Source organism: Danio rerio, chromosome 3 (assembly GCF_052040795.2).
Source record: "Danio rerio strain M-AB ecotype USA chromosome 3, GRCz13ab, whole genome shotgun sequence".
NCBI classification, from domain to species: Eukaryota; Metazoa; Chordata; class Actinopteri; order Cypriniformes; family Danionidae; genus Danio; species Danio rerio.
The window spans coordinates 16,332,236-16,345,670 of record NC_141023.1 but is presented as its reverse complement, the minus strand read 5'-3'; the positions used below and the strand labels follow the sequence as shown (position 1 = coordinate 16,345,670).

Below are 13,435 nucleotides of genomic sequence, written 5' to 3'. Positions count from 1 at the left end.
ACACACAAACACACACACAAACACACACACAAACACACACACAAACACACACACACACACACACACACAAACACACACACAAACACACACACACACACACACACACACACACACACACACACACACACACGCACACGCGCGCGCACTCGCAGAAGAGCAAAAAGATCTACTTTAGTGATGGCGCATACACACATGCACACAAGTTGTAGAGCAAAAGGTCTATAGCGCATACACACTCACACACAAATTCACACACATACGCGTCCGCACACACACGCACACGCAGAGGAGCAAAAGGGCATACATGGGTGATAGTTCATGCACACGCACACACTCACCTGAAAGCAGTCTCTCGCTCACACTCATGCGCTCGTACGTGTTCGCAAGCACACACATGCGCTCGCACGCACATGCTCACACACACGCACACACACACACACACACGCACGCACGCACGCACGCACGCACGCACGCACGCACACACACGCACGCACGCGCACGCACGCACACGCACGCACGCACACGCACACACGCACAAGCGCGCACACACGCACACACACAAACACACAAGCACACACACAGTAGAGCAAGAGGCCTATATGGGTGATGCACACGCTCATAAAAGCACGCACATGCTCCCTCGCACACACACACTCGCAAGCATGTACACGCTTGCACACACGCGCTCGCACGCACACATGCACACTCTCACAAGCACCAGCACATACACACACAAACGCTGTAAAAAAAGGTTCTATATGTGTAATTGTGCACGCTCCCACACACACGCACATGTACACACACGCGCACACACAGTAGAGCAAGAGGCCTATATGGGTGATAGTGCATGCACACACGCTCATAAAAGCACGCACACGCTCCCTCACACACACACACACACTCGCAAGTACGTACGCGTTCACATGCACACTCTCGCAAGCACCAGCACGCTCGCACACACACGCTCACACACACACGCACGCACGCACACACACACACACACACACACACACACACACACACACACACATACACACGTTTCAAAAAATGGCAACAAACATCTACATCTAGACGGCTGTCTGCTCTTACCACTTCCTCCTCTGATGGCTTGAAAGGTAATCAGACACATGCACAGACAGACAGACAGAGTTAAAATAGGGTTAGTGGCAGAGTTACAGAATCTTATGAAGAGATTGTTAGAGGAAAAAACAGGTTCATTTAGAAAATGTAAAGTTCTACTGACTGTCACAGCAAAATACAGCAGCCCCAAAAGTGTTCAGAAACTAAAGCCACGCCTAGAAATATGTAAACGTTGTTAAATACTACAAACCACGTGGCATTTAGTTTTAAAAGACGGTACATTTTAAATGTCACTTTATCAAAAAAACATTTAATAAAATAATGTGTTAGCTATAAAATGATAAAGCAGATTAAAAGCAGATTCAAACATTAAAAATTAATTTTAAAATAAAGATTTCTTTTTTTGGCAAAATTGTCAGGATGAGACTATTACTTCAGTATTAAGATCCTAAAAATAGTATCTTAATACTGAAGTAATGGCCTCATCCCCAAATGTATTAGAAGTTTGAATTAATTTCCATGTTTTTATTTTTCTGATTTTATTTAAATGTTTAAGTTTTTGTAGTTGGTTGTGTTTTGTCATTTTTCTATTAGATTTAGATTTCTTTTTTTGTCAATACACAAAAATATATATGTTTAACTTGGTTATTAGAGCTATTAGAGAAACATTACAAATATTTTTTTGCCAATTAGATGAAACATTATTAAAATTGCATTATATTAAGTTTTAGTTAGTTTAAACTTATTAGAATAATATAATATAATATAATATAATATAATATAATATAATATACAAACAGTATCATAAAAATACAGCATTGTATATCTGATTAATGTTATTGTTCATTTTAAGCAACAAAATTGGTTTGTTTTAAATCGTTTAGCTTTAATTAACTGTAATTAACCTGTAATAATCTAAATATAATAGGACAACTGTGTTAAAAATTACTTGCCAATAAAATCACATTAAAATCACTTAACATTTACAGTATTAGGTGAGAAATGTAAGGGGGAAAAAAAAGGACAAGAATCAGTTGTATCAGATGCCGTTTGGTACAAGAAAGTCTTACATTTCTAAGGGCGGCTTTAGTGACCAAACACTTTATAGGGCTACTATAAAATGCCACTGAAAAACAGATCTATGATCTCTGAGATTTGACTTCAGTTTCTAGTGAATAGAGTATTTACTGGCATGCCTGTTTGGAGCAGAAAGAGGAAGCTTATTTGGCACTTGTGTACAGAAACGATTGCTTCTGGAACTACAAAATGCCTCCATCATATATCCAGAGAAGCGAATCATGCAGTTGGCCGGCTGGCTGTTTGTTTAGTGTTTTGAGGCTGGCTGTCCTGGGATACAGCAGTCGAGGGGGGTGAAAGATGGTACTTTTAAAAGGGGCTGACCCAGTTTAGACCAGCAATGGCATGCAGATCATAGATAAAGTGAGTCACAGAAAGGAATGACCACTGCAGACACCCCATGCCAACTGCAGCGTTTTTTGGTGGCTTGTCACCATGTGGGTGGTAACTATTAGGTAGAAATCCTCTTTAATTGCTGATATTATGAGTTGTTAAGTTATTTATTTTAGTTATGTGTCATTGCGTAGTGTGTCACACAGAAAAACCCAACATTAATCAATACACCCATAAATGTGTTCTTTCTTGGACTGCAGAAAACTATATTTACACAGCAAGTAAAATGCTTTTCTTACTTCAAATTTTTTAAATCTTGTTTTTATATCTAAAAATTCTTAAATCAAGAAGCATTTTCTAGACAAGCAAAAAAAAAAAAAATACTGTGTTGTTTTAAGAAATAATTTGCCAAAATTAAGTTAGTTTTACCTTAAAACAAGCTAAATAATCTGCTAAAAGGTTAAGCAAAATAATCTAGGAACAAGACCAAAAGAAATCTAATTACGAAAAGCATTTTTTTTTTTGCAGCATAGTTTAAAAACGCATATTTTTTCCCTCTCCATTCTAGTTTTCGGTCCAAACTCATGCAATAAAAAAAACATCTCTTTTTGAAAACACACTCCAAAGTGAATACATTTGAAAATGTTGTTTTTGTGTTGCAGTGTGAACTGTACAAAATGTAGACTTTCAAAAGCTATGACACATTTTTAGTCATGTGACCAACTCAGCTAAAACTGTGGATAATATTGTAGAGCAGTTTTGGATGCTCTCCATTTTGACAGCATTGTTAAAGATTAATGTCAGTTAGCTCCAGATTGCTTTTCTTTAAAAGATGTTTGACATGTCTCTCGGTCTATATTTTTACTCGCCTTTGTAACTTTATACTCCTGTCCTGCGTTACTAGCAGAAAAAAAAAAATGCTTTTCCTTGACATATTGCTGCGAAGTAAATGAATAAATGCCTTAACACAAGCTCAGTACAGAGATGAAAGCATTTTCAGTCGTTATAGGTTGGCTAGCTTTTGGGAAGAAATTGAATTTTCTTTATGAAAACAGTGTATTTTAATTGTTCAGTATTAACGTAGATATAGCCGTAGACTTAACAATAATTGTTCATATTTTTAAAAAATAAATATATTTTGTAAATTATTTATTTTCTTTAAATTGTATTTGCTTATTCACAGCTTAAAAATGCAAATGGAACTGTAAATAGGTATGTAAAAAGGCTGAAAGATAGTGGGAAAAGGATAAATCTCTCATATCACTGCTTTGAAGACTGTATGGTAAACTAGTCCTTGGGTAAAAAAGCCAGGGAAAGCTATTTTGCAAAACATACTTATAGTACAAAGGTATTTTAACACTATTAAATTCGGTTTAACACTCTTCAACAGGTTTTAAAATCCTTCTACGCTTTCACTTCCTGACCCACATCAACAATCTATGAAAAGCTTCTGCAGTTCTTTGTTGATAAAATGTATTGTATTTGTTCTTGCATTAAAAAAAAAGTCTAACATTGACTTTTTTTTAACCTCTGAAAACCTCTGTCCAATCATTCTGTCTGGATTTTAATGAAGTTTGTGCAGTTGTTTAAAACAGTATTTATCATCTTGGGTATATAGTTAAGTTGAAATTATTTTTTTTATTTGTAAAGGACTTCCTGATTTTATAACTTTTATGTTTGATTACCACAACACACTGCTCCTTGGTGGGATTAAATGGTCCTTTTCTCATCTGCAATTAGTACTGGAACCATATTGTATTAAATCTTTACATTGGCTGCCGGTTGAATATTGGATCAAATTTAAAGGCAAAGTTCACCCAAAAATAAAAATGATGTCATTATTTATCCACCATTTATGTGTAGGACATTTGTTGTTGTTGTTGTTGCCCTAAATAGCAAATAAATAAATAAATAAATAAATAAAGTACAATACTACAGAAGTCAATGCCCATCAGTTTTAGGTATCGTGTTACAACAAACAAACACAAAAGAAACTCATTGAGATTTGAAACAAAATGAGGATCAATAAACAATGACAGAATTTTCTTTTTTGGGTGAGCTCTCCCTTTAATAGAAAGACAGGGCCAATGAGAAGAGAATGTTTCCCTTACCTCAGGCTCCTCTTCTGTGTTTTGGGAAAGCTGGTCATGCTGGATTATCTCAGCTTCGTCCTCTGTTGGGCCGTTACCCACATGGATTCCCCCAAAGTTTTGCGTTCCCTGCAGCAAAAGCAAGTGTGTACATTTAGCTGGGCAAGTATTAGATATTTCTAGTTGATTTGTATAGCACTTTTTACTATTATTATTCTTTCAAAGCAGCTTTACAAAACGTGCACATTATTGCAACAGTTAAGGTTATTAGTTTCAATTACTTTATTAGTTACAAATGAGTTTATCTAATTAATCAGTAACTAGTTAAAAAGCTTTAGTAGTTAAAAAGCTTTTAGGTCAACGTGTATCCCATGGTCAGCGCTGGCCAAATTTTTTAAAAAATATTTCTACTGCATTAACGTGAGCAGTTAGGCCCGATTCACACAGGGCTTCAGTATCAACGCTTGACGGAGGGCGTGTCTGAAGCTGGGGCTACCGTGATAGTCATAACAGCATCAGCCAATGAAATGAGTCCGCAATCAGCTACTCTCTAAGCTGGAGTTTTTGCATAAAGCTAACTAAAAGGCAGACGCTTCCGTTGGTATACTTGAAAAGAACTGTGAAGCAGTGCCGACCGACACACAATTCAGTTCGGCAACGCTTGACATCACACATTCGAAGTGAATGGGAAGTGTTGACGCTGATGCCCTGTGTGAATGGGGTGTAAATGGGGAAGTTTATTTCCATCAAAAAAATTACATCGCAAGAATAAAATGAATAACATTTTATAATGCCAGCTCTAAACTTTTCACTGACAACTAAAATCGACAAAAGATATTTTAAAGATTGTATTTATTTCTGACCAAGCATGTGACTTGGAATTCTGAAAAAATAATTTTAGATTTAATAATCCTGAACATTTATTATGTTTTGTATAACAATTCTAAATATCAAAATGATCAACAAATTATAATAAACGTTTTTTGTGAACCAAATGATTAGAAATGACTTCTAAATGTTCAAGTGACACCAAAGTTTCAACTAAATTCAGTGTTTTCATCAAAGAATAAAATACATTTTAATTAATAAATAATAACAGATTTTTATAATGACAAAACTTTGAAAATCCAACAAACTCAAAAAAAAACAAAAAACTTTTGACTGGAAATGAATAGTGCCTAAAGATTTCCATTAACATCGCATTTTTAAAGATTTTTTCAAATCAATAATAAGATTTTTCCAAGCCATTAACATTTGAAACATTTATATGGACACACTGCCTCCCGCATCTTATTATGGATATACAAATTATGTATAGACCATTTTGGCATGTAAACAATAACAATAGTCCTAACGTATTTCCTGTTTTACTTTTTTTCATTTCCAAATCTTCAAACAATTAAAAATCTCCACATATTCAAAAATAATGTAATGATAGCTGTTTTAACATTAAATTATGATTAAACTGAACCTATAATGGTTATGAAACAGTTTGATAACAAGCAGGAAATGTTCATGGGCCAATCACATGACCACATTGAAATGGTCTATAAGAAACAAAAATAACAACCCTAATGTCAAACAATAACTAGCTTAAAAACTAGGCTAAAACTAATACCTTTGATGTACAGCGTTTCAAACAGGTTCTTACCAGGTGTCTTCTCCATAGGTGTTGTCTGCGCATGACTAGGGTCTTTACAATGAGCATACAGGGTACACAGGAGAGAGCTATAATAACTAGCAGACACTGAATCACCACCTGAAGAGAAAGAGGGTGAATGACAAACTTCAGTGTTAAGTCATTTTACTTGTCAAGCATACACTATAAAAAATGTTTAGCTGCCTTTACTGGTAACACTTTACAGTGAGGTTGTATTAGTTAATGTTAGTTAATAAAAATTTTAGCTAATAATTACTACTGAAACCTTATGGTAAAGTGTGACCCCTTAACCTTAAAAAAAATGAGTAAACCCATTGCCTCAACTTAGCATAAATCTAAGCAATTAAGTTAAGTGAACTTAACAGTTACAACAGAATTACTTCAATATCATAAGCAACATCAACTTGTCACTTTTAAGGCAATGGATTTACTCACTTTATTGCTTTTATCAGTGTACTGATGTTTGATTTACCTGTCCCGTATAAAACGGTTTGTTGGTGGGATCATTGTAGCTGAAGAGGCACATGTTGATGAAGGTTATAAGAAGACTCGGGGCTACTCTTGAGCTTTTAGCATCATACGCTATCCACTTGTAAAAAATGAGCAGCACCAGGTAGCCAAACAGGCTGACCATGAAGATGATCTCCGGAATAAATCCCAGGTAGATGTTCAGAGGTTTACGAAAGTACCTTCGCACACAGACAAACATAATTAGGATCAAAAAAATCTAATGCATATATGCTGAAAGTAACAGTGGACTTTTTGCGTACAGGTGATTGAAAAGACTGAGGGAAACTCCAAATATCATGTGTATAACTCCCAGAATTATTGACATCTTCATCTTGAAGGAGTTCAGAAACGTCAGCTTGTTGGTGGCAATGTTCCAGATCTGTGAAAGGACAGAGGAAAAAGTGTTGTTTTTAAAAGAAATGGGGTTGGAATCATTATGGTACAGTATTGTTTGGAGAATAGGAGCTTACTGGGTCAATGCCGACAGGATACGGTCCAGTAAACACATTAGGAACAGCAGGGTTCAGCTGTAACACATTGCTTTTCTCCAGAACTGCAAATCTGTTAAAGGGAAAATCAGTGTTTAAAGTGATCATAAAATAAAGGTCATGCATGAAGATCTAGAGATGCACCGATAGCTGATTCAGATTTTTTAAGTCAATGTGAAAAAGTGACAGCATGTAAAATTAACAAATTTTAATAGATTTTTTTTCTCACTTTGAAAGCAATTTTGACTGACATGTAGAGCAGAATATTTTTTGCTAATGCAGCATTTTCAAAATAGCTTGAAAGAAACATGTTTGATAATGGCCATTTAAACCATTTAACTGCAAAAACTGCACAAAAAAAAAAAAAAAACATTCACGTGCATTGATGAAATGTGCTTAACAGGTAAGTGGGCTTGAAAAACCACCTGTAGAAACACTCTCTCAGAAAACAAAACAAAACAGTTTATATAATCAATATAAATATTATTTCATTCTATATTTTTTTATAATAAAAAATCATCTAAAATTTAATTGAATAAGAAATTACATAAAAAAATATATATATTTTAAATTATTAAAATAAATATTAGTTTCCTCAAAACGGCAACAACACTAACAAAACATGTAATTTCACAATGTTAACTTTTCTTTCTGATTTTGGAAAAGTTTCTGGTTAGCAGCAAATATATTTTAAAAATAGCTTGAAATAAAAATTTTTGACAATGGCCATTTAAATCATTTAACTAGATATATTGCGCATACAAAAAATATTGTACATTGAAGAAGTGTGCTTCACACCGGTGAGTGGGTTTGACAAACCACCTGTAGAAACTCTCTCTCTCTCTCTCTCTCTCCCTCTCTCTCCCTCTCTCTCTCTCTCTCTCTCTCTCTCTCTCTCTCTCTCTCTCTCAAAAAACTAAACAAAATAATTTATATAATAAATATAAATATTATTTTACTCTATATTTTTTAACAATAAAAAAATCTGAAATTTAAATTTAAATAGAAATTACATTAAAATTTATTTTAAATAAATACTAATTTCACCAAAACGGCAACGACAATAACAAAACATGTAATTTCCAACTGTTAGATTTTTCTTTTTGTTTGTATAAATATTAATATAAATATAAATATGTTTCGATAAATATTTGCATTTATAGTTTTGTACTACTATTTTATAGATAGAATGGGTTTTCTCTCTCTCTGAAAGCAATTTTGACAGATATGCTTGAAAGAAACATTTTTGACAATAGTTAATTGAATCATTTAACTAATAGTAATAATTTGTCAAAATTTAAGCGGTCGGTTAATGGAAAAGAGATCAAAATGAGCACATAAAGTGTCTCTATAACATTATGGTCCATTGGCCAATAATACGGACCATCTGAAATTGGCCAAAAGACGGTCCAGACACTGGTCAGGCCGATCATGTGAAAAACTGCACAATTCCAGTCCTTGGCCAGCCAATCAGTGCATCTCTATCTGAATGCTCAACTCCATTCAGTCTCAAACAAGTGGCTGATTATGAGAGCCAAATCAAGCAAAAAACACAAATCCATGAGCACTCAGAGCACAGTAAGATGCGTCAATGGGCTGAAACAAATAACTCACGTCCAGTTGTCTCCTTTTTCACCAAACATTGGTCTGACACTCCATCCCGAGCCGAAGATATTGAGAGACTTGGAGAAGCAGTCATTGTAGATAATGCCAGTATACATCGAAAACAGTCCCATCAGGAGGATAATGTATCGGCCTGCGAACACCATGCTAAACATCTAGAGAGAAAGAACACATTGTGATCTGTGCCGGTACAATCTGTAAAATGTAAGTAGAATAAATAAAAGGAAATATATTTAGTAAAATTAGATGTTTTGAGTTTGTTTGTTTTTTTCAATGCAGGTACTAGTATGTTTTCATTTTATTTACAAAAGATTGAAGTTCATATTCTATATCAGGGATCACCAAACTTGTTCCTGAAGGTCTGGTGTCCTGCAGATTTGAGCTCCAACCCTAATCAAACACACCTGAACAAGCTAATCAAGGTCTTACTAGGTATACTTGAAACACCCAGGCAGGTGTGTTGAGGCAAGTTGGAGCTAAACCCTGCAGAGCATCGGACCTCCAGGAACGAGATTGGTGACCCCTGTTCTATATGATGAATATTTAAATAAATAAATTATATGATAATAAATTATAATTAATAATTATTGTAGTTTTGTTTTAACAGCTATAATTTGTGTATTTTATTCCATTCATTACCAAACAAAAAGAGATAACCTTCAACATTATGACAACCTCATTTTAAATGTAAGAGTCTGATGCTGTGTTCAAACCAGACGCGCAAGGCGTGGATAAATCCAGTAAAAAGATGTGTGAACATTTTGAGTTTACTCTTTATTCGCACATCAAATCTGCTTCATTCGCACGTCAAATTCACTTCACAACAGATGCGGATTCACGTGATGGGCAGGGCTTCTGTCTGCCCTGTGACTGTAGCTTCATTGCTAAATGGCTAACATGGATTTTATTAAGGGAATAACTGTGTTCATGTGTTTTATAAGGGCTAAAAAACAGCGTCGATTAATTTGGAGCAGTGTCTGACATGTAAATCACTCGCACTTGGTCCATGTTGCTTTTGTATCCGATTGTATCCGATCCTTTTGATGAACTGTTTACATTTACATTTTTACATTTAGTCATTTAGCAGACGCTTTTATCCAAAGCGACTTACAAATGAGGACAAGGAAGCAATTTACACAACTAAGAGCAACAATGAATAAGTGCTATAGGCAAGTTTCAGGTCTGTAAAGTCTAAGAAGGGAAGTATTAGTAGTATTATTTTTTTATTTTTTATTTTTTTTGTACAGTTAGTGTGATATTCAAAGAGGCAATTGCAGATTAGGAAGTGAAGTGAACTAAATGTTTACGTCAACTTACTTTAAAAGTGACTTGTATCTGAATGTCTGCATTTACACTGCACACGGGCAAAGGCGCAACGACAGGGTGGGGGAAAAAAAAACAAAAAACCAAGAGCTTTTGTAAACCAGTAGTCATCTTATGTAAAATCCGTGGCATGATTTATGCACTTTATGTATGCAGCAGTTTTATAGTTTATATTGTTTACGTGATGGATGTTTGTTTCTCTCTCTCTCTCTCTCTCTCTCTCTCTCTCTCTCAACATTCCTCAATACTTGTGCTACATGACAATATAAAAGTTTTTGTTGTCCTAGAATATGAGATTTAAGGTTTGAGACTTTGCTGAAGTTCGTTCTAAAATGAAAGCGTCAGACTTGACGTCATTTATTACAGCTTTTAATGACGCGCAACTGGCATTGACAAGAACAAAATCTGATCTACCTGTTTACACTGTATGAGGGCACAGATCCGATTCATATTGGATAAATTTCCACATATGGACAAGGCCTGAATCTGATTTAACTAAATCAGATTTCATGTGATTTTTTCCTGCTTGTACATGGGCCATATCCTATCTGTGCCACATGGCAGGAAAAAATAAATAAATAAATAAAATAATAATAATAATAATAATAATAATAATAATAATAATAATAATATTTTGGAATTGTGTACCTTGAACCATGCAGTGTAAATGCAGCCTAATTTATCTCTTAGAGCATATTGCATTAATGCATTCTTCGCATATTGTACTTTATTATAAGTCACTTGTACAGCACTTTAGTCAACCCTGAGTTATTTTTGAATAAGCTTTATAAAGAATGAATGAATGAATAAATAAATTTATCACACAAACCCCTTTTAATAAATTTCATATTTAGATTTACCTTCATTTAAATGTAATATAAATGTCTTATTCTTTTTTTGAAAGCTTTAAAATTCACTGTTCACTATTGTTAACATTCGGGATCTATCCAGTATACGAAAGCTAAATGACATGGATAATTTTTTGATTTGAGATGATAAGATGAGATTGTGAGATGGACAGGTGGATGAATACCTCGCTGTCATTTTTCTGGGCAATTAATCGGCTCTCTCGCAGTACCAGATAAAGTGCAGCACAGGTCATGAGCACGCCGTGACCCAGATCACCAAACATGACCGCAAACAGGAAGGGGAAGGTGATGATGGTGTATGGAGCTGAGCACATGAGCACAAACAAATATGTAACGACAATCACAACATGTGTGTATTCTGGAGTCTCATTTATAAACATGGTGTACACACAAAACAGGGGTGTAAACATGCATACATCATTCCCCATGCAAAAGTTGTGATACATAAAAAACAAAATTGATGGGAGAACGTGCACAGCTGTAAGTAAACATCTTTAACTTCAATATTAACTGAATTTAATCACTTTAAATAAGCATATGAGCTATTCATAAATTTAAATTTATTCTGTATTTATTCACTTTTAGGAAGGTTTCTATGCAAAGTTTTATAAATAAGACCCCTGAAGATTCTTACAACCCTGAAGATTCATAACACATTACAATACGGTTGTATTCATCCATGCGAGTTAGTTAAAACAATAAAATGATTCACTGTTAGTTCATGTCAATTCACAGTGCAATAACTATTGTAAACAAGCATGAATTTGGATGTTAACTATGATTAATAAATGCTGTACAGGTATTGTTCATAGTTAGTTCATGTTAGTAAATATATTAACTAATGAAACCTTATTTTAAAGTGTGATTGACTCTGAAGGTGAGAGGTCAGAGTTACCTGGGTTCATCTCCCGGTAGTTGCTGATGCCGTATGCATCAACGATACTCTGAAAGCCAGAGGTGAACTTGTTGGTTTTGTTGTAGGTGGGGGGCGTCTGTTTGGTCTGCATTCTGTTCAGGATGGAGGGAACGGTGGATCCACTTCTCTCCTGCATGAAATGGAGTGATTTTTAACAAAAACAAACTTCTCTTTTAACAGTGGCACAGCTATACACATTTTTTCAGAGATGATTTGTGAGTTATGGGTGCAATTTCTGTTTAATTATTAAATAGGTGAAGTACACAGTATATATAAGTAAGGTATGTAATGACGTATAATTATTCTCATCACAGTTTATCCATGAAATTTCAAAAGGAAGCTTAATAACTTTGAAAACTTTGGAAAAAATGTCAGAATTTACAGTAACACTTTACAATATGCGACATGTATTTAAAGTTAGTTAATGTATCCGTTCATTCATTTTCTTTTCCGCTTACTCCCTTTATTAATCTAAGGTCGCCACAGCGAAATGAACCACTAACTTCTCCAGCATATGTTTTACAACGGATGCCCTTCCAGCTGGGAAACATCCATACACACTCATTCACACACATACACAGACAATTTAGCCAACCCAATTCACCTATACCACACGTCTTTGGACATGTAGAGGAAACCGGAGCACCCGGAGGAAACCCACGCGAACACGTGGAGAACATGCAAACTCGGTTAATGTATTTAATAAGACTTTTTTCATGATGTCAATGAAAATACAGTTGTTCTTTTTAGATCTTCTTAACTTAAACTGCATTAATTAATGTTAAAAAGCACAGTATTGCATTTTAATAATGCATCTGTAAAACTTGAACTATGATTAATAAATGTTGTACAAGTATTGCTCGTTGTTTGCTCACATGAGTCAATACATTAACTACTCATCTAGTATTGTAATGTGTGACCGAACTAACAAATTTCTTTCAGAAGATCAAAAATAACTCAAAGATAAATAAATAAATAAATAAAAACAAACGTCTTTATGATGCAGTATTATAAACTATATATTACTGTAAAGCAGGAAATTAAAAAAGAAAATAATTTTTAAAAATTAAGCACAGTAACCTAAAAAAAAAGCTTGCCACAGAGCCTGTGGTATTAAAGTCATGTGTAAAAATATAAAAATAAAATTAAAAAAAACAAGCATAACATTATTTTCATGATAGATAAACATAAATCAAGCCAAATGTACCTCTAACTAAGTTAGGTTTCACCTTGTATATGAATTTTTTGTATAAGAACATTATTGAAAGTGATTTGATTCAGTTCTTTTGAGTTAAATTTGTATGAAAAATGCAGTTCATATGCAGGTGGATAAGCAAAACATAAATGTATTACTTGTCTCTGTGATTCAATATTGAGTTAATTTATCTGTGCAACTACTGTTTGCTTACATTTGCAATGGCGAACTGAAGTGTAAGTGCATGTGGAAGCAATGTGTAAGACTGCTG

General features: G+C 34.5%; 1 protein-coding gene across 3 annotated transcripts in view; it reads right to left on the bottom strand.

Moving 5' to 3' along the window:
* atp6v0a1a (ATPase H+ transporting V0 subunit a1a) overlaps nt 1-13,435 on the bottom strand; it is a 50,916-nt gene that overhangs the window by 4,929 nt on the left and 32,552 nt on the right. Inside the window, exons 11-19 of one of the 3 annotated variants that reach the window (XM_087242199.1) lie at nt 11,949-12,099; nt 11,218-11,357; nt 8,853-9,016; nt 7,221-7,311; nt 7,011-7,129; nt 6,713-6,929; nt 6,232-6,339; nt 4,602-4,709; nt 1,090-1,107 (exon numbers count right to left, since the gene is read on the bottom strand). In XM_087242199.1, coding sequence (XP_087098325.1) covers nt 1,090-1,107; nt 4,602-4,709; nt 6,232-6,339; nt 6,713-6,929; nt 7,011-7,129; nt 7,221-7,311; nt 8,853-9,016; nt 11,218-11,357; nt 11,949-12,099 — 1,116 coding nt within the window. 3 annotated transcript variants of the gene reach the window in all.